Source organism: Lynx rufus, unplaced genomic scaffold (genome assembly GCF_022079265.1).
Source record: "Lynx rufus isolate CCGP_SWC_20201006 ecotype Redwood Valley unplaced genomic scaffold, mLynRuf1.p SCAF_5, whole genome shotgun sequence".
Taxonomy (NCBI): Eukaryota; Metazoa; Chordata; class Mammalia; order Carnivora; family Felidae; genus Lynx; species Lynx rufus.
In genome coordinates, this window is record NW_025814867.1 from 7,993,445 (window position 1) to 8,013,235 (window position 19,791).

At 43.8% G+C, this 19,791-nt stretch overlaps 1 protein-coding gene across 1 annotated transcript in view; it reads left to right on the forward strand.

The window, feature by feature from the left end:
• MYRIP (myosin VIIA and Rab interacting protein) overlaps window positions 1–19,791 on the forward strand; it is a 91,192-nt gene that overhangs the window by 42,767 nt on the left and 28,634 nt on the right. The window contains exon 8 of the mRNA XM_047099603.1: window positions 5,199–5,438. Coding sequence (XP_046955559.1) covers window positions 5,199–5,438 — 240 coding nt within the window. The remainder of the gene's footprint in view (window positions 1–5,198; window positions 5,439–19,791) is intronic.

A 19,791-nucleotide genomic window follows, 5' to 3' on the forward strand; every position in this document is an offset into this window, starting at 1 on the left:
TGTCGGGTTCTGTCCCTATTCTGTGGTTCTGCTGTCTTTCTCTAATGAGCATGGCTTCATCCGGAGCATCTGGCCTTGTCTTGGAAAAAATGGCAAGAGCGTGGCCTTCAGGGTCAGGCTGTCTGGTCACATGACCTCCGACAGCCTGCTCAACCTCAGGGCCCTCGTGGATACGCAGGGAATCGTCAGGACACGCGAGTGAGACCCCGCGTGTCCTGTGCCCAGCTCCGTGCTCACCCACGCTAACGTGCACAGCCACAGCTGTCCAGTTCCGGCCCCCCACTCTCACATCCCCATCACTTTCTTACTTAGCCGGGGTCTCCGGGTTCCACGTGCTAAATTGAAGTGTGCAAGGAAAAGGTGACCTTGTGTCCTTCTGTAACTGCCTCAGCCTTCCTTCTCTGCCTCCCCACGCTGCGTAGCCAGTGATGTAAACTAACCAATCCAAGAACACACTGCCTCTTGTGATTTCTCTCTTTAAAACTGTCTTTCCTGGGGCACCTGGGTGGCTCAGTTGGTTAAGCGTCCAACTCTTGATTTCAACTCATGTCATGATCTCACTGTTCATGAGATCAAGCCCCTTATCAGGCTCTGCACTGAGCATGGAGCCTACTTGGGATACTCTCTCTCTCTCCCTCTCTCTCTCTCTCTGCCCCTCCTCCACTAAATAAATAAATAAATACATACATAAATAAATAAATAAAATGGTCTTTCCTCTTCTAGGTAGATAATCAGTCCTCCAGCCCCTCCACTCTCTCCACTTTTGCCATCTTGGGGCACCCGTCGGGGAGCTTCTGTGTCCTTGTGGCTGTATGGCCATCTTAGAGTTCAGCAGGGTCCCCTGGGTCCTTGCAGGTCTCTTCAGTGACGGGGTCCCTGTTCACGAAGTCATTCCCACCCCGCTGGCGTCCTAAGGCTTGAGAACCGGTGGTCTGTTCCCTGTGTGCCTGGTCAGAACCCAGTATCTCTCCCTCGGGCCGCCCCCCCTCCCCCGTGGCCGTCACCGTCATCACCCTTGGGACCCGGCTGTCCAGCCCCAAGTCAGCCGCTTCCTTCCCACCTGAGGAAACGCTACTAAGCTCACCTTCCGGCACCACCAATGATCTTCTGCGAGCCGGCTCCTGGATGCTCTCTGCACCACACAGGAGCCCGGGGAGACCAGGAGCCCCTTCAGGTCCCTCTGAGGCCCTTCCTCTGGGTCTGATTCAACCCTGGCACGGCAGCCCCAAATTAATACGGTCCAAAGGGTGAGAGGCCACAGGCAGCCTGTGAGGGTCCTTCTCCCTGGCCCCCAACTGAGGAGCAAGCAAAATCCAGCGTTTGAACTTTAGGGAACTTGAGTCTCTAGAAGCCTCTTCTCTCTTTCCGTAAAATCTGGCTTTCTACATTATCACCATGTTAAAGAGGTGGTGGAGTGAGCTGATCCATGATCCTTCCTTTCTGGATCTACGCTCTTCTCCCCTGGGTAAAATGCTTAGGCTTGGCTAAGAAAAAGGAGGTGCGAACGAGTGTTGTTTTAATGGCAACTGAAAAACATTAGTTTCTTATTTTCAAAGTAATGTCATCCCATTATACATACCAATGCCGATCTATGAAGTGGAGTGGGCGGGATTGAGAGAAAGCACCAGTGGAAGGCAATTATGATTTTTAACTGATTATATAAAATGTCTTATGCCCAGATACACATATTGCTGTGGTATCCAGCTTGCCCTTCAGGAATTCCATTCTATGATTATTTTATTTTTTGAGTCGCCAAAGCTTCTTAGAATTCTCCACTGTCTTCATAATGCTCCTGGTAATCTGTTTGAGTCACCGTCCAACATTTTCATTTTCAAGGTCCCTTTGAGGTACAAGAATATAGTCTTCAGGCTGGACATTCTGCAGCCCTTCTCATCTTCTCTAAACCTTCTGTCCAGGTTCCCAACAGACTCTGGAAACCAACTACACTTCTCCCCCTTCCTTTGATTTCAACTGGAAGTTTGCTATTCCGTATTCGAGTAACGTGTATCTGTCTACTGTTGTCTTATCAGGAAGTAGGATTATTTATTCTTTTCCTTGTTTCTTAGTCTTATGGGGCCATGGATGCCAGTGAAAATCTGATGAAGGCCAGTAACCCTCTCCCTAGAAAATTGTGCATGGAAACTGAAGTGTGAAAACAGTATCAGGGATCCCCAGAGGCCAACCACAGACCCGTGTTAGCTGAGACCCCAACTTAACATCTATTGTTCCAGCTCTCATGGAGACTGACATTAAAATCAATACATGGGGGAAACCTGTAAGTTTATAACAGAGCAGGCATGATTCGATCCTTTGTAGACTGAAAACACAGACCCATTTTTCTTTAGAGATGTAACTATTTGTTGACATACTTAATATTACGTAAATATTACAGGGCCAAATATTACTTAAGTTAGTTTTGAAGCTCTCGTGGCTTTTGATAATGATGCTTTCATCTACGTTCATGGTACTACATCTCCTGATGTCAGATCCCTGTGCGTACGACTACAGTGTTTATTGAACTCTGGGGCCATCGTGTATCATTAATACAATTCTCAACACTCAAATAACACTGGACATATATCCCGATAATCTCTAGGACTTTATCCTTTAAGATTCTACTCCGCTATCACCGATTCCTCTTTCTTTCCTGACAACATCCATCCGACGAACTAGGCGAGGGCTCCCCCTGAGTCTCATCAAATGCTCGCACGCGTGTGTGGTACCCCATGTGTCAAGATGACGTCCCTCCACCACCAGAGAATTTCACCAGAGCGGCATGGTTTTCACTCCCACCTGTGGGCTCCAGTGGCCAGCACGGGCCCAGCACATAGTAGGCATTCGGAATGCATTTGCTGAATGTAGACTGAATCACCATTGACCAAGTCTTCAAAGGTTCCGGTGAGGTAAAGACATAAGCCAAAGCTAAAGAAAAGCAAACTGAAGTTAAGACGAATTGCTCTTTCAGTGTGTTAAATCTGTTGAGTGAGCTGAAAAGAGGTTGCTGGATGTGGATTGGTGGCCAGTTGCTGACTTCCAGGCTAGTGTGGTGCACACCACAAGGCAGCAGTGAAACTATCTGGTAGACAAGCTCAGCTCCTTGGGCTCATCCTCCACCCTCTGCAGTCTGACCCAGACCCATTTTCTCCTCCCTCCCAACCCCCCCCCCACCACTCTCCCATTTCTGAGCCTTATTCCTCCAGCTACACCAAGCAATCTCATGCTCCCTGGGTCTTACTGGCCCAGCTGCTTCCTCATCAAGAATGTCTGGCCCGACATCTGCACATTAAAATGTTCCTCATCTTTCAAGAACCTACTCAGAGGCCATTCTCCCCATTGAGCTTCCCTGTATCCCCAGGCAAAAGGATTTCTCCTTCTCAAGCACGCCGGGAGTACTGGTCACCTCGCATGAGGCCAGTTCATCATGGATTCTTGCTCAGGACCAGATAAACAATCATTTCCAGTGGACTTTTTTTCTTTTATCAATCCAGTCAGGGGCTCTTTATTTTCATTTCTATGTCATCTGTTTGCTCCTACTCCCCTTTATATAGACTGCTGCCTTTAGCATCCGTCCAGTTACAACTGTGTCAAGTAAATGTGATGTGCAAATGTCACAAAGAATGAAAGAATCTGTCACACATTTTTTAGCAGAACAGGACGGTCCCAATTCTTGCTATAATATGGTATATGATGAAGCCCTTCCTGTTGAACGGCCAACTGAATGAAAATACCGTATTTCCTTGTGTCCTTATAAATGCATTATTTACTGATCAGATTTTTTAGTCTGAGGAAATTCACCTTGAGGCACTATCATCTGAAGACTCTTGGGCTGAGCTTTTACTCATACAGGCAACTTACCATCATTGTTAGCTCTGAAGAGCCGCTCTCCTTCTCTTTGAATTCATCCTCTGAGTCATCTCATCGTCATGAAATGTTGTTCTCTGTCACTTTCCTTCTCTTTGCAGTTATGAAAAATTTTGAATTCTCAACTGTATGCAGTGAGCTAAAAGCAGAGTCAAAACGGCGATGATTTATTTCGTTACTGAATCATCCTTCCAGGCAATTCCGTTCTTCTGTTGTATTATTTTGGTGTCTGTTAGCATAATTGGGCATAATTGATGAGTAATGATGGAAGATAATTCCCAGGACGATGAAAGAGCAAAATATTTCGAAAGATAGGAAAAAGAAGACCACAAAGATCCCGTCATGTACCATAGATTGATGAAAGGGTCCAACGAACCCACGTAGTAATTACAAAATAGAATGAGTCTTATTTTATTTTTTAAAAAATCAGTAAATTTTCTCTTTGTTCTTAAGAAAGCCTTCAAGAAAGAATAAAAACAATAAAGCGTCAAGCCTTATAAATAGATAGAGCAACTAAGGGGAATTAAAGAACTGAAGTCTGGTCTAATGGACCCCAATGGTTTGCTGAGGGTTATCTTGTTAAAATTCCATGCACATCTGTCCACCCTAAGTCCAAGGCCAGAGCGAGAGTCACAGTCTCCATGTCTTCAGGGATCTACTCCCAGAAGCAGCTTAGGAGATACCCACCAAGTGGACAGTAGGAGCCAAAGGTATCATTATTAAGCTGGGACTGTAATTATCAAAGGAAGGTCACACAGTATTGCTTACCTACCTACAAGGACCTGACACCATCTCAAAATCTTTGCCCTTTGCCCAGAATGCTGTCCTTCCCTGTCTCCCTTTTAGCTCGGTAACTGCTGCACTTTGTATGGCCATTTCCATGAGAAAGCTTCTTCCATCTTCCGGCCCTCAAGTGGCCCTTAGGGGGGCCTTCAGAGCATCCTTCCCCACCCCCTTCTCGGTACTTACCACCAGGACAGTTTAGCACCTGAGTTTTAGTGTGTCCCTTCCACAAGGGCGTCGCCAACCAGGTGTCTCAGCCTCCTCCTACTCAGCTGCCTCGGTGGGCGCCCCGTAAGCATCTTGTGAGCGAAAAACGCTGAATTTGAACACGTTTCTGAGCACAGGCGCTCACCTGCATGGTCGCTTTAACGAAGCATTAAGGTGCATGTATTTGAGTAAGTAAAAGTGGAAAGTAAAAGGCCATCTGTAGAGCAAGCGGGTCAGGCAAGAGAGCTTGATTTTCCTGGACCGTCCCTTCCCCGGGGGGTGATGGGGAACGAGCACCAGGACTCTGGCAGAGGAGTCCTCAGCTGCTGATTCTGACTTGCATTTAGGCATCCGGTGATTTGTCGGAGACCGACACCAGCAACGACGCCAGGCACCCTCGGAGCCGGGCGGCCGCCACGGAAGAGAAACTGAGAAACAGGCTGTACGAGTTAGCAATGAAAGTGAGCGAGAAGGAGACCTCTTCGGGGGACGATCAGGAGTCGGAGCCCAAGACGGAGTCTCAGAACCCCCAGGAGAGTCTGTCTTCTGAAGACAACAGCCAGGGCGTCCAGGAAGAGCTCAAGAAGGTAAGCACCGTGAAGCCACCGGTGGACAGCTTGTTTTGTGTGGCCGGGGTGTGGGGAAAGTTCTATATTTGTGCCGAAGTGCCCTGTGCCCCCAAAGAGCTGTCTTTCAAATGCCTGTCCTGTGCACACGGGAGACCCCAGAAACCCCAGTTGTTTAGCACTGAGTAGTTCAAGCAGGAAAAGGGCCCCGTGTGGCCCGGGCCTCCCGAGCCCTGTTTCCTCCTCCTGCTGTCCTTCACCAGACAGCCCTTTACTTTCGAGACTATAATTTATTTTTTTTAATTTTTTTTAACATTTCTTTTTGAGAGACAGTGAGAGACAGAGTGTGAGCAGGGGAGGGACAGAGAGAGAGGGCGACACAGAATCCGAAGCAGGCTCCAGGTTCCGAGCTGTCAGCACAGACAACCCCACCCCAACCCAACCCCACCCCACCTCGAGCACCTACGGACATTGCTTGAAAACCACAGCGGGAAGGACCCCTGGCAGAAAGGGGGTCCCAGACCCCGTGCCCCCCAGTCAGTGCTCCACCCCCTGTCCTTCCCTCTACAGCTCCTCAAAGCACATCCATGCTAGACTTGGCCACATTAGAGTCGGGATAAGGCTGCTTCCAATGGAAGAGGAAGAAGCTAACATTTGCTGAGGGTCTCCTATGTGCCTGGTGCTTTGCTTATGTTAGTTCGTTCATTTCATAAAAACCCTCTGAAGACGTACAGGAGGAAACAGGCTTGTTGTGAAGGTACTTACCTGAGGCCCACAGCTAGTAAGTTTCAGAGCTGGGGCCGCTTCACAAACCTGCTTGGCCTTAAATCACAGGCTCCTTCGACAGCAAGCTGCTTCTTCTGTAACTCAGATAAGATCTCGCCTAGAAACACTTAGATTTCTTTGCGCTTGTGGTCAGGTTTGTCCCCCTATTCTGAGAGTACATTACATAGGCTAACAAGTTACCGGTAGCCCATGTGAATGGGGGAAGAGGCCCTCTTCATCTGCTCTGTAGCCAGGCTGTTGGAGCCAAGCTCCGTAGTACAGTTGGGTGCCATGGGGGAGCCAGGCCAAGCCAGGAATGACCGCACGTGGTCAAGAGCAGGCCCGGAGGGGTGTGGGGACCGTCTCCCATCGCTGAGCCCCCGAACCCTCCAATGTCTCAGACTCTGCCTTTCGCTCATTCCCACCCCAGCCTCCATAACCTTTGAGTCCTTGCACTCGTAAATCCGTCAGGTCATCTGCCTGTGGACGGTGCGCACATCTTTCCACTGGCCTGCCCATGGGCTGGAGCATGGAGCTTGGCCCTCGCAGGCAGCCCCTCCCAGGGATGTGGGCTCCAACCCGTGGCTTCCTCAATGGTAGTGGGCTTTGCTTCTCTCCGTTACTTGAACCAGTACCCCATTACTGTCATCATTTGTCTGCCAGAACTAAGAGCCAGAGGGTAACTGAAGAATGTCACGTTATTTCTGACAATGGCTCTACTGCCTGATGGTCACAAGGCTCCAAAAACTCCCGCTGTTCTGCAATTCCAGACCCCGATGAGTCAGGCACTCCCGCCCGCCACCCCACCCCTCCATCGGCCAGCAGGCGTCACCTTCTGGAGGCACAGCCACCGATCTGCGCGGGGTTCTCCTGGGCAGAGAGTGAACAGGGAAAGGAGGAACCAGTGGGCAAAAATCTTAGCTCCCCCATCCTTCCCCATGCCTCGCTGAGCAAGAAATGAGGAGAGTTGTTGAAAACGCCAGCTTTTATTCAAGCTCCCACATATGTCCATGCCTCGAAATTTAAGTCTTTCCCCAGCCTATCATGAATCAGTGCGTGAAAATATCAATCAGATCTGTTGTGTGCAAGAATCCACATAAGCAAACAAAAACAGATGATTAGCACATATCAGGCAGAGGGCTACTCTGGGATGGGAAAACAAATACAGGTGTCTATCTTCAATATTATTTAGAAGCAGAAAGATACAGGGATAGGCTTCGCCATTAGACTGAGTTTGAACACCAACCATGCAATTTGCAAACTCTGTGAACTGTGGTTAATATCCTAACTCGCCACCAGTGCTTTGAACAAGCTGGCGTACCCTACCCCCAGGCTGCTGCCCCTGTCCCTCCAGGCCCTGCGTGGTACTCCGGTCCTTTCTGCACTCAGCAGCCGGAACCGCCTTCCAGTCGCTGAGCTTTGCTCCCAACACCACCGACAGGCCCACACCTGTCTTGTTTTTCAGTTCATCCCTGGGACCCATCCCAGGGCTTCATTGTTGATTAGATAAACACATCTTGGCCTCATCTGTAAAATGAGGATAATCATACCCACTAATAGAGTGGTAAGGGTTGAGTTATACAGCATTGGGTTTAGCACGTTAGCAGGAGGCCAGCAAATATCATATCCCCTGGAACAACCTCCAGGAAAATAAACTTCACTGCTGTGAGATAACATCCATCTGCTGGGACTGAAGGAACAGCTCTGCACCTGGTTGCAGTCAGCACCTGGTACGTCAAGCCTGGGTCTGTAACCACCTTCGGGGCTTTGTCATGCGGCGTAGAATGTAAGTGGAAAGCCAGGGCATCAGAGCGCCCCAGGTTCCCATCTTTAGGATCAGAATTACTGGGACTATCTCTGGGACGCCTGGGTGACTCAGTAGGTTAAGCATCCGACTCTTGATTTCAGCTCAGGTCATAATCTCGTGGTTCGTAAGTTCTATCCCCGCATCGGGCTCTGTGCTGACAATGCACAGCCCGCTTGAGATTCTCTCTCTCCTTCTGTCTCTGCCCCTTCTCTGCTTGCACTCTGTCTGTCTCAAAATAAATAAACCTAAAAAAAGAGAGAGAGAATAACCGTGACCTTGGCACAGCATGGTTTGGGAGTGGAACTCACTAAAGCGACTATTTCGGAAACTGCCGGTGCTCCCCTAATCTTACTGTGGCAGTGCCCCCTGGCCCAAAGTCCAGCTGCCTGCGGACACCTGACGCGGCAGGAGCCCCTCTTCCTGCACAGAAGGCAGGCTGGGAGCGAGAAGAAAGTAAATGCTGTCCAGCTATTTGGCCCCCACTGGCATGATGATTCTGGGGCAGAGCTACACTGACTCCCCGAGCCTCCCCGGCACGCTGAGCTCTGGGCACGCACGCTGATGAGCCGTCCCCATTGACTCCCTTCCCATCCCTGCCCCACTTCCCCCTCCTCCACCACTACTTCCCCAGGATCACCTCCCGAATGAACTAAATCCCTATCTCAGATCGGCTTCTGGGTGAAACCAGACTAGGCCAGTAACCAAACAGGAGAAATGTAGGGTCCCCGATTGGCAAGTACTCCAGGGTTGTGACCGTACGTCGGTGCTCACACGTGGGCAGTGAGGAAATCCAGATGCCCGATTGGCTGCTAATGGCCTTTGCCTTACCAAGAGGAGCCTTGCCTCACACAGAGAGAGCTTTGCTCAGGCCCTACTGTCCCCTGCCTCCACCACTGGCCCTGCTCCCCAGGAGCCAAAGCAGAGGAATGTGCCTATTCCCGTAGACACATGACATCAGTGGCTGTTTAGTGTCCTTAGTATGATGACCCATGTGGGAACTGGGACTTCAGAATCCTATCCAACAGCAGAAGAACCATTTCAGAAACATTCTTTATCTTTCTTTTTTTTAAATGTTTGTTTATTTTTGAGAGAGAGAGAAAGGGTGCACGCACGAGCGGGGGAGGGCAGAGAGAGGGCGACACAGAATCCGAAGCAGGCTCCAGGCTCTGGGCTGTCCGCACAGAGCCCAACACAGGGCTCAGACTCACGAACCATGAGATCATGACCTGAGCCGAAGTTGGATGCTTAACTGACTGGGCCACCTAGGTGCCCCTGAAACATGCTTTACCTTGATGGGAGTCAGCCCTTTGCTGTAGGCAAACTTGTCATATAGGTGGCACTTGGGGGATAGTCAGCACCATCTGCATTTTAACCAACTGTAGAACAAGTCTGTGGAGCTTGGGGCAAGCCCAGAAACCTCTTGGGAACCGGATTCCCAAAGAGTCGTTCTTTCCTTAAGCCATCGTATTCCGTCAACCCTCAGTGGTCAGTCCTACAAACCATGTGATCCTTCGAGCCCAGGAGCGAGCACCTACTTCTCCTCTACCACTGGGTAGGTGGTCATGCCGATGGTTCTGGCAGAAAAGTCATGGACAAAGCGGTTCTTGGAACTGTCTGCTTCTAGGTATGCAAGCGCAGCATTCCTGAAAGAAGGAGCGAAAGAATGGCTAAGAACTCCTGGCCTGAGTTTGGAGACTACTTTCAGGGGCTGGATCTCCTGTAAGCCCCCTGATCTTTCCAGGCTTGGAGCAGTGGTCCCCAATGGCCCTTCAGGCTCCAAAGTCCCATGGGTCTAGATATGTAACAGATTAGATGGATTTTTGTTTCCTGACATAAGTATCATTTATGACACTGTTTATATGACAAAAGATGTCCATGGAATGTTGAGTGTCTGTTGAAGGCCCAAATCAGTAAATTCTTACATTATAGGCAAATGTTTGTATATCCAGGCTCCTAAAAGCGTTTTATTTAAAGTGGCTTTGTTTATTATTATTATAAGTGGCTGGATCATTGTGCTTTGCTTTCCAACGGAGTCACAGGCTTGCACATATCACCCATATTTATAGTTTCTTGAAACAATTTTCATTAAAGTATTAAGACTTCCCTGAACTATTAAATGACTTTCTCCCCAAACAAGAGACAAATTTGTGTATCTCCTGGCTGTTCCCCATTTACTAACCTCAAGGGACAGAAAAACACAATCCTGGTCAATGATCAAGGAGACCGATCTATTAACTGTTCCAGAAAACCTAGAGCCTTGGGTTTCTAAAGTTTAATGTGCTTGTGAAAAACTTTTCGTTGATATCAGTGTTGACATAAAGGCAAGTTTGTCCACATGTGTCACACCCCGTAAAATAACTTGCCATTCACATAAGGATCCAGTGTCTTTCAACCAAAGTCATATTCTATTTGAGAAGAATGTCTTCATCTTCAGTTGGTGCCAGAGAGAATATAGTGTTAGATACTGACTTGTATCTTACAAGTGACTCATCTCAGTAGGCCTGTGCCTGTTGAAAAATTAGAGCCTCTTTTCTAACTTTCCATTTAACCGTTGGGGTGGCGGGGAGAAGCTTTAGCCATCCACTGAGAACTACAGCTCTTATCCACGGTGCTTGAACAGGTGAGGAGGCTCCATACCACTCAGGATGTCATTGGCGTCACTGATTCCCACAACCGTATCCTGGGTGTGTATGGGGAGGGGCCTGGCTGCCTGCCTGGGAAGAGTTCCAGGTTCTCTCCTGGATCACTGGGGTTGCAGCAGAACACCATCTTCCCTTGGCAGAAGATGAACTGACTAGAGAAAGATTGTCCAGAACTCCAGTGCAAAGATTCCTTAACGTCTCTGTGAAATGCAGGTGTTATCTGAAAGGCCAGGAAAAACTGAGGTTGCCTCAGCGACAGCAATAGAATGGGACATAGGACAGATGTGGTTGGAAGAGAGAAAGGCAGAGTTGCCCTAGAAGGCTGCAAATAGGAAAGCACTGGTTCAGAGTTGTTGGCCCACAACAGCTCAAAAGTAGGATCCCCTGGGGAAATGGGACCACGGGAGGTAAGAAGGGAGAGAGACCAAAGAACATACTGTGTGCAGGCAGCTCCCCAGAATAAGTAGGAGTGTGCTCTTGGAAAACACTTCTGGGTGGAGAGAATATAAGAACAAAAGAAAGAAATATATACCAGTCTGACCTACAAACACACATACCAAAATCCTAAATAATTAGCAAACTAAATGTTGTAATATTCGAATTGCATGCCCACACAACTAACCCATTTATTCTGAGGATGGAAAACTGGAGGCAATAGCAGGACACCCCACTGTTTTAATAAATTGCTTAGTAAATACTGTTTTTTTTAAAAACACACGATAATCCCAGCTGATGCCAAAATGGCCCTTGGAAATATTCAACACATATTCCATTAAAAGAAAAAAAAAAACTCCCAATGAAATAGATAATTCTAATGAAGGATATTCATCTCAAAGCACCTAGGGAGTTTTTCCTGAATGAGAACTCATTGTAAATATCAAAAATGTCTTGAATATTATAATATTTCATTATTGATCAAATCCATATATGATGAGTCATGAATGCAAATGATTTTGCATAAATGCTTATCTTGTTAATCAAAATAGCATGTTCATACATTTGAAAAATAAGTATATGTGGCTTTAAGATTTATGTAAAATTATAGGTGAATAATTTGATATTTGTAATGATTTTTAAAATATTGAGTATTTTAAGAGAAGTAAATGAGCAAAACGGACCAGACAGAAGAAATTGGCAAAGTGGTCAAAGAACTATCATCAAAAAGAAGATAGTCCCCATGATCTTGCCAATAAAATCCATTTATCGTTCATGGTACCAATTACTCCCATATGATTTAGCATTAAAAAATTAAAGGTATACAAGTCCACTTTATTTATTTAAAAACTTTGTCTGAGTCTAACCCAAAAATCACATACCACCAAAAATTTGCGTACTATCTCACTGGTTGATAAATATTCAAAAATTCTTAATATGTTAACAAAATGTTTCCAGCTGCATATTAAAATAATAATTTACAGTGGCCAAGTAGGATTTTGTCTAGGAATGTAATCACATCAATTTTAGGAAACCTGTTAATACTTTTCATTATATTCATAGATCAAAGGGGGAAAACATAATTATTTTGATAAATTCCTAGATTGGTGTTTAACATGTAGTAGGAAATTCATGAACACTCATAAGTATTGAGTGAAAAATAGTTGATAAATTGGAAGATAAAAACTCAACAGTAATGACCCTTTTGAGTCTCGCTGGTCTCTTTAGGAATTTGATGAAAACTATATGCTGCTCTCCATAAACCTGTAAAGAATGAAAAGGATTTGGATAGAGTCCCGGGATGAGTCTCACTCACTTATGCATCAAGTCACAGGAATACAGAGCCCAGGCCCAGCTGTGGACCTGATGTGTCCCATCAGCCAGCTGCAGCCCATCTCAGCCATGGTCTAGAAGCCCCTGGAGAACACTGACCTAGACAATTGCACATAGGCGGTTAGGAATGTGGAAGGTCCAGGAGTCCATCCGAGAAGTTCCAACATCCTGTTGGAGCAAAACCAGTCCGAGCCTGGACACGTTGGAGATGGCAAAAGTAACAGTTTGACTTTACCTGCCTCACCCCTCCCCCAGGGGGGCGCATGGCCCATGATGTCTCCCGTGGGGGAAAGTAACAGCATGTGAGTGAGCACCCCGCCTCCCCAGCTGTGCAGGACACTACCAAAGAGGTCAGTTTCTCGCTTGCCCCATCCAGAATACTGAGTCATAAGCTACATGAGTAGGGGCTGGCGAGAAGCTACAGGAACAGCAGCCAGGGCTCAGAATGTATCAGATGGACTCAGATCCTGTTAACTGCATCATAGACTCCTTCTAGAGTCCTGCCCACCACTAGGACACCTCATCCACAGGCTCCCCTACAAGGATACCCCCAGTGGCTGCGGTGAGAGGAAGCTTTGCCAGATGGCTAGTGAGCATGCACACAAAGCAGGACTGAACCTGTGAGTACGAGAGAGGCCACAGACTTGATAACAGCACTGCCCTTTGGAAAGCAAAAGGCAGTCTGTCAGCACTCAGCCTCGTGCACTGCAGAATTGAGAGAAGGCATACAAGTTCAAGAATTCTGCCTCAGGAGGGAGGAAGAAGTGTAGGGCATGAGTATCCATAGAAGGTCTGAGAAAGCCTCAGAATCCCTAGTAAAGCTGCTGGAAGGTATTTCTCTCCTGAAGTCAGCCAGTAAAGACTGGAGGAGGTGACTGCTACTTCAAATGCAAAGACAGCAACACGACTTCAAGGAACATGGAAAATCAAGGAAACGTGATGCCACCAGCGGATCAAAATAATCTTTCAGTAACTGACCCCAAAGAAATGGATATCTGTGATTTACCTGATAAAGAATTCAAAACAGCTTTTTATTTATTTATTTATTTATTTATTTATTTAGAGAAAGCACCTGCAAGTGGGGAGCAGAAGGAGAGAGAGAATCCCAAGCAGGCTGTATGCTCAGCACAGAGCCCGATTCAGGGCTCAATCCCATGACCCTGGGATCATGCCCTGAGCAAAAATCAAGAGTCAGACGCTCAACTGACTAAACCACCCAGGCACCCCAAAACAGCTTTTAAAGGAAGCTCAATGAGCTATGAGAAAATACAGAAAGTTAATTCAACAAAAGTAGGAAAACAGTGCATAAAACAAAATGAGAAGTTTAACAAAGAGGCAGAAATCATATGAAAGAACCAAACAGAAATTCTGGAGCTGAAGAACACAATGAATGAAATGAAAGCTGCAGTAGAGAGTATCAAGGGCAGAATGGATCAAGCATGGGAAAGAATATGTGAAGTAGAAGACAGGATCTTGGAAATTATCCAGCCAGAGAACAACAAAGGAAAAAGAATGAAAAAAGAGTGAAGAGAGCCTATGAACTATGGGATACTATCAAGAGAAGCAATCTGTGAATTACTAGAGACCAAGAAGGAGAAGAGAGGGAGAAGGGGCAAAAAGCTTATTTAAAAAAATAATGGTTGAGAACTTCCCAAATCTGAGGAGAGATTTGACCATCCAAGTTCATGAGGCTCATAAGTCCCCAAAAAGGTCAAAAATATTTTCTCTGAGGCACATAATAATACAACTAACAAAAATAAAGGACCAAAAGAGAATCCCAAAAACAGCAGGAGAAAAGAAACTTATCACTTATAAGGGAATCTTCATAAGGCTATCAGCAGATTTCTCAGCAGAAGCCTTACAGGCCAAGATGGAGTAGAATGAGGTACTCAAAATGCTGAAAGAAAAAGAAAAGGAAAGAAAAAAGAGAAGAGAAAAGAAAAAGGGCACCTGGGTGGCTTAGGCTGTTAAATATCGAACTCTCGATTTTGGCTCAGGTCATGATCTCAGAGTGGTGAGATCAAGCCCCACATTTGGCTCCATGCTGGTCATGAAGACTACTTAGGAGTCTCTCTCTCCCTCCCCCACTACCCATCCCCCTCCTAAAAAGGGCTGGAAAAAAAACCCTGCCAACCAAGAATACTTTAACTGGCAAAGCTTTCCTTCAGAAATGAAGTAGAGATAAAGACATTCATTCCCAAACAAAAGCTGAGAGAGTTCAGCGACACTAGACCTGCCTTACAAGAAGTGCTGAAAGTTCTTCAAGCTGAAATGAAAATTCACTAATTAATAATATGAATGAATTAAAATATACAACACACTGATAAAGGTAAATATATAGTCAAATTCAGAATACTCTGATACTGTAATATGGTAGTGTCTTAACCACTTAATGCTAGTAAAAAGACTAAGGACAAGAATATTAAAATTAACTTATAGCTACAATGATTTGCTAATGAATACACAATATAAAAAGAGGTAAATTGTGACATCAAAAACATAAAGGGGGAGAATAGAGGGTAGTTTTGTATGCCATTGAAGTTAAGTTGTTATCAGCATAAAGTAGACTGCTATATCTAGAAGATGTTTTGTGTAAGCCTTATGATATAAAGCAAAATCTATAGTAGAGACACAAAAGATAAAGAGATGGGAGTCAAGGCATACCATGACAGAACATCATCAATTCCCAAAGGAAAACAGCAAGAGAGGAAGAAAGGAACAAGAGAACAACAAAACAGCTAGAAACCAGTTAATAAGATACATTCATTAGTCCTTACCTGTGAATAGTTACTCTACATGTAAGTAGATTAAATTCACCAATCGAGACACAACTACCCACTGCCTACAAAGGACTCACTTCAGCTTTAAGAACACACATAGGCTTGAAGTAAAGGGATGGAAAAAGATGTCCCATGAAAATGGAAACCAAAAGAGAATAGAGGTAGCTGTAATTATATCAGACAGAATAGACTTTAACTCAAATGCTATAATAAGAGGTGATGTCATTCTAGAATGATAAAGGATTCAATTCATTAAGAGCATATAAATTCATAAATATATATGCACCCAGTATTGGAGCATTTAAATATATTAAGCAAATACAAACAGGTCTGATGAGAGAAATAAATAACAATACAATAAGAGTAGGGGAGAGACAGAAAATCAATAAGGAAAGGTTGGATTTGAACTATACTTTAGACCAAATGGACATTTGCACCATTCCATCCAATAGCAGCAGAACACACATTTTTTTCAAGCTTACATGGGGCATTCTTCAGGACAGAACATATGTTAGGTCACAAAACAAGTCTTAACAAATTTAAAAAGGTTGATATCATACTAAATTTCTTTAACAGCCACAGTGGTATAAAACTAAAAATCAGTAACAGGAGGAAAACAGGAAAATTCACAAATATGTGGAAATTACACAACGCACTCCAAAAAATCAGTGGGTCAAAAAAGAAATCAAAAGGGAAATAAAAAAATACACTTCAAACAAATGGAAATGGAAACTAAATATACCAAAACTTACGGAATTTGGCAAAAGCAATTCGAAGAGGGAAGTTTATAGTATTAAATGCCTACGTTAAAAAATAAAGATCTCAATAAACAACCTAACTTTATACTTCAAGGAACTAGAAAAAGAAGAACAAACTGGGGCGCCTGGGTGGCTCAGTCGGTTAGACGTCCGACTTCAGCCCAGGTCATGATCTCGCGGTCCGTGAGTTCGAGCCCCGCGTTGGGCTCTGGGCTGATGGCTCAGAGCCTGGAGCCTGCTTCGGATTCTGTGTCTCCCTCTCTCTCTGCCCCTCCCCTGTTCATGCTCTGTCTCTCTCTGTCTCAAGAATAAATAAACGTTAAAAAATTAAAAAAAAAAAAAAGAACAAACTAAGACCAAAGCTACAGAAGATAAGGAAATAACAAAGACCAGAGCAGAAATAAATGAAATAGAGTCCAGAAAGCAATAGAAAAGATCAGTGAGGGGTAGCTGGGTGGTGCAGTTTGTTGAGCGTCCAACTCTTGAATTCAGCTCAGGTCATAAGCTCATGGTTCATGGGACTGAGGCCTGCATCAAGGTTCATATTGACAGCCCAGAGCCTGCTTGGGATTCTCTTTCTTCTGTCTGTCTCTGCTCTTAACCCAACTCGCGTGTGCTCTCTCTCTCTCTTTCAAAAAATAAACATTACAAAAAAAGAAAAGAAAAGATCAATGAAATTAGAGCTTGTTTTGTGGGTAACATCAAAATAGACAAACCTTTAGCTAGACTAAGAAAAGGGAGAAAAGACTCAAGTAAAATCATAAATGAAAGAGGAGACATAACAACCTATATCACAGAAATACAAAATACCATGACAGAATATTAGGAACAATTATATGCCAGCAAATTGGGTAACCTAGAAAAAAAAATAAATGAATTCCCAGGAATACAGAACCTACCAAAACTGAATCATGAAGAAAAATCATGAGTCATCATAGGAAATCTAAATAGCCAATAATGAATCAATAATCAAAAGCCTCCTAACACAGAAGAGCCCAGGACCAGATGGCACAGTGGTTCATTCTACCAAACACTTAAAGAAGAATTAATGCCAATCCTTCTTAAACTCTTGCAAAAACTTACGAAGAGGGAGTACTCCCAAAGTGATTTTATGAGGTCAGCATTACCCTTTTACCATAGGCAGATAAGGACACTATAAACTACAGGCCAATACCCCTGATGAATATAGATGCAAATATTCTCAACAAAATATTAGCAAACTGAATTCAACAACACATTAAAGAATCCTACATCATGATCAAGTGAGATTTATCCCTGGGATGCAAAGGTGGTTCAACATATGCAAGTCATTAAATATAATATACTACAATAATATAATGAAGGATAAAAACCTTGATCCTCTCAGTAGATAGAGAAAAAGCATTTGACCAAATTCATCACCCTTTCATGATAAAAACCCTCAACAAATTGTGTATAGAAGGAACATACCTCAACATACCTCAGAGATGACAAGCCACAGCTAACATCATACTCAGTGGTGAAAAACTGGAAGCTTTTCCTCTTTTACAAAGGGGCCCACTCTTACCACTCCTTTTCTATATATTACATGAAGTCCTATCCAGAATGATCAGGTAGGAAAAAGAAATAAAATGCATTCAATTTGGAAAGGAAGAAGTAATATTGTCATTGTTTTCAGGTGATAGGAGCTTATATAGAGAAAACCCTAAACTCTCCACCAAAAAACTGTTAGCACTAACAAAAGAATTCAGTAGATTTGTGGGATACAAAATCAACATACAGAAGTCAGTTGTGTTTTTAAATACTAACAAAGAAACATCTGTAAAAGAAATAAAATCATCTCATTCATATTAGCATCAAAAACAATAAAGTGCTTAGGAAGAAATTTAACCAACTAAGTGAAGGATCTGTACTCTGAAAATTAAGACTTTGATGAAAGAAATTGAAGATGACGCAAACAAATGGAAAAATACCCCATGTGCATGGATCAGAAGAATTAATAGTTAAAATGTTCATACAATGCAAATCCATTTATAGAATCAATGCAGTCCCCATCAAAATTTTATCAAAATTCCAATAACGTTTTTCACAGAAATGGAACAAACAATCCTAAAATTTCTGTGAAACCACAAAAGACCCCAAATAGCCAAAGCAGTTCTGAGAAAAAAGAACAAAGCTGGAGGCATTGCACTTCTTGATTTCAGACTATGCTTCAAAGCCAGAGATGTGAAAATAGTATGGTACTAGCATAAGCAGAAACATACAGATCAATGACACAGAATCACGAGCCCAGAAATAAACCCTCAAATACTCAACTAGGAGTACGGAATGGTAAAAGGATAGACTCCAATAAACAATATGGGGAAACTGGATAACCTCATGCAGAAGAATGAAAATGATCCCCTGTCTTATACTACTCACAAAAATTAACCTGAAATGAATCAAAGACTGAAACTCTAAAACACCTCAAGAAACAGAGGGAAAAATTTCCTTGACATTAGCATGGCAATGATATGACAATACAGCACCAAAAGCATAAGCGACAAAATAATAAGGAACTACATCAAACTAAAAAGTTCTTGCATAACAAAAGAAACAGTCAGCAAAAGGAAAAGGCAACCTACAGAATGAGAGAAAATATTTGTAAACTGTCTATGTGATAAGGGTTAATATCCAAAATATATAAGGAACTCATACAATTCAATAGCAAAAAAAAAAAAAAGCAAAACAACCTAATTTAAAAGTGGGAAGAGGAATTCAATAGATATTTTTCCAAAGAAGACCTACAAATGACCAAGAGGTAGGTGCATAAAAAGAACTCTTAACATCACCAGTCATCAGGGACATCCAAATCAATACCACGTTGATATATCACCTCACACCTGTGAGAATGGCTGTCATCAAAAAGACAGGAGAAAACAAGTGTTGGTGAGGATGTGGAGAAAAGGGAACCCTTGTGTATACAGTTGGTGGGAATGTAAATTCATACAGCCATTGTGGAAAACAGTATAGAGGTTCAACTACCATATGGTCCAGTCATCCAACTTCTGAGCATTTATCAGAAGGAAATGAAATTGGGATCTGGAAAAGATATCAGCCCTCCCATGTTTATGGCAGCATCATCCAGTAGCCAAGATATGGGAACAATCTAAGTATCCATCTACAGATGAATGGATAGAGAAAATGTGGCATATAGGTACGATGGAGTATTATTCAGCCATGAGGAATAAGGAAATCTTGCAATTTGTGACAAACTTGAGAGTGTTATGCTAAGTGACATAAGTCAGAGAAAAATAAATACTGTATGATCTTACGTGTGAAATCTAAAAAAGCTGAACTCCTAGAAACCAAGAGTAGAATGGTGGTTGCCAGGGTCTGTGGGATGGATGGAATGGGGAAATGTTGGTCAAAGAGTACAAACTTCCAGTTTTAAGATGAATAAGTCCCGAGAATCATACAGTGTGGTGACTATAGTTAACAATACTGTATTATATACTTAGAAGTTGCTAAGAGTAAACCTTAAATGTTCTCACTATACACCAAGAAAAAAAAAAAAAGGATTCTATGAGATGATTGAGGTAGTCACTAACCCTATTATGGTAATTCATTCAAAATATATAAGTGTATCAAATCCTGTTATACACCTGAAATTTACACAATGTTCTGTCTCAATTATATCCCAATAATTCTGGAGGGAAAAGACAAGTTGATTTTTCACAAACCATAAAATTAAAGGACAAATAACTGGAAAGACATATTGCTTAAATATATAATGGGCAAATAATTAATAGCCTCAGAATGCTAATGGATAAAAGGGCAATCCATGTAAGCAGGCAATTCACCAAAAAGAGGAAGGAAGGAAGGAAGGAAGGAAGG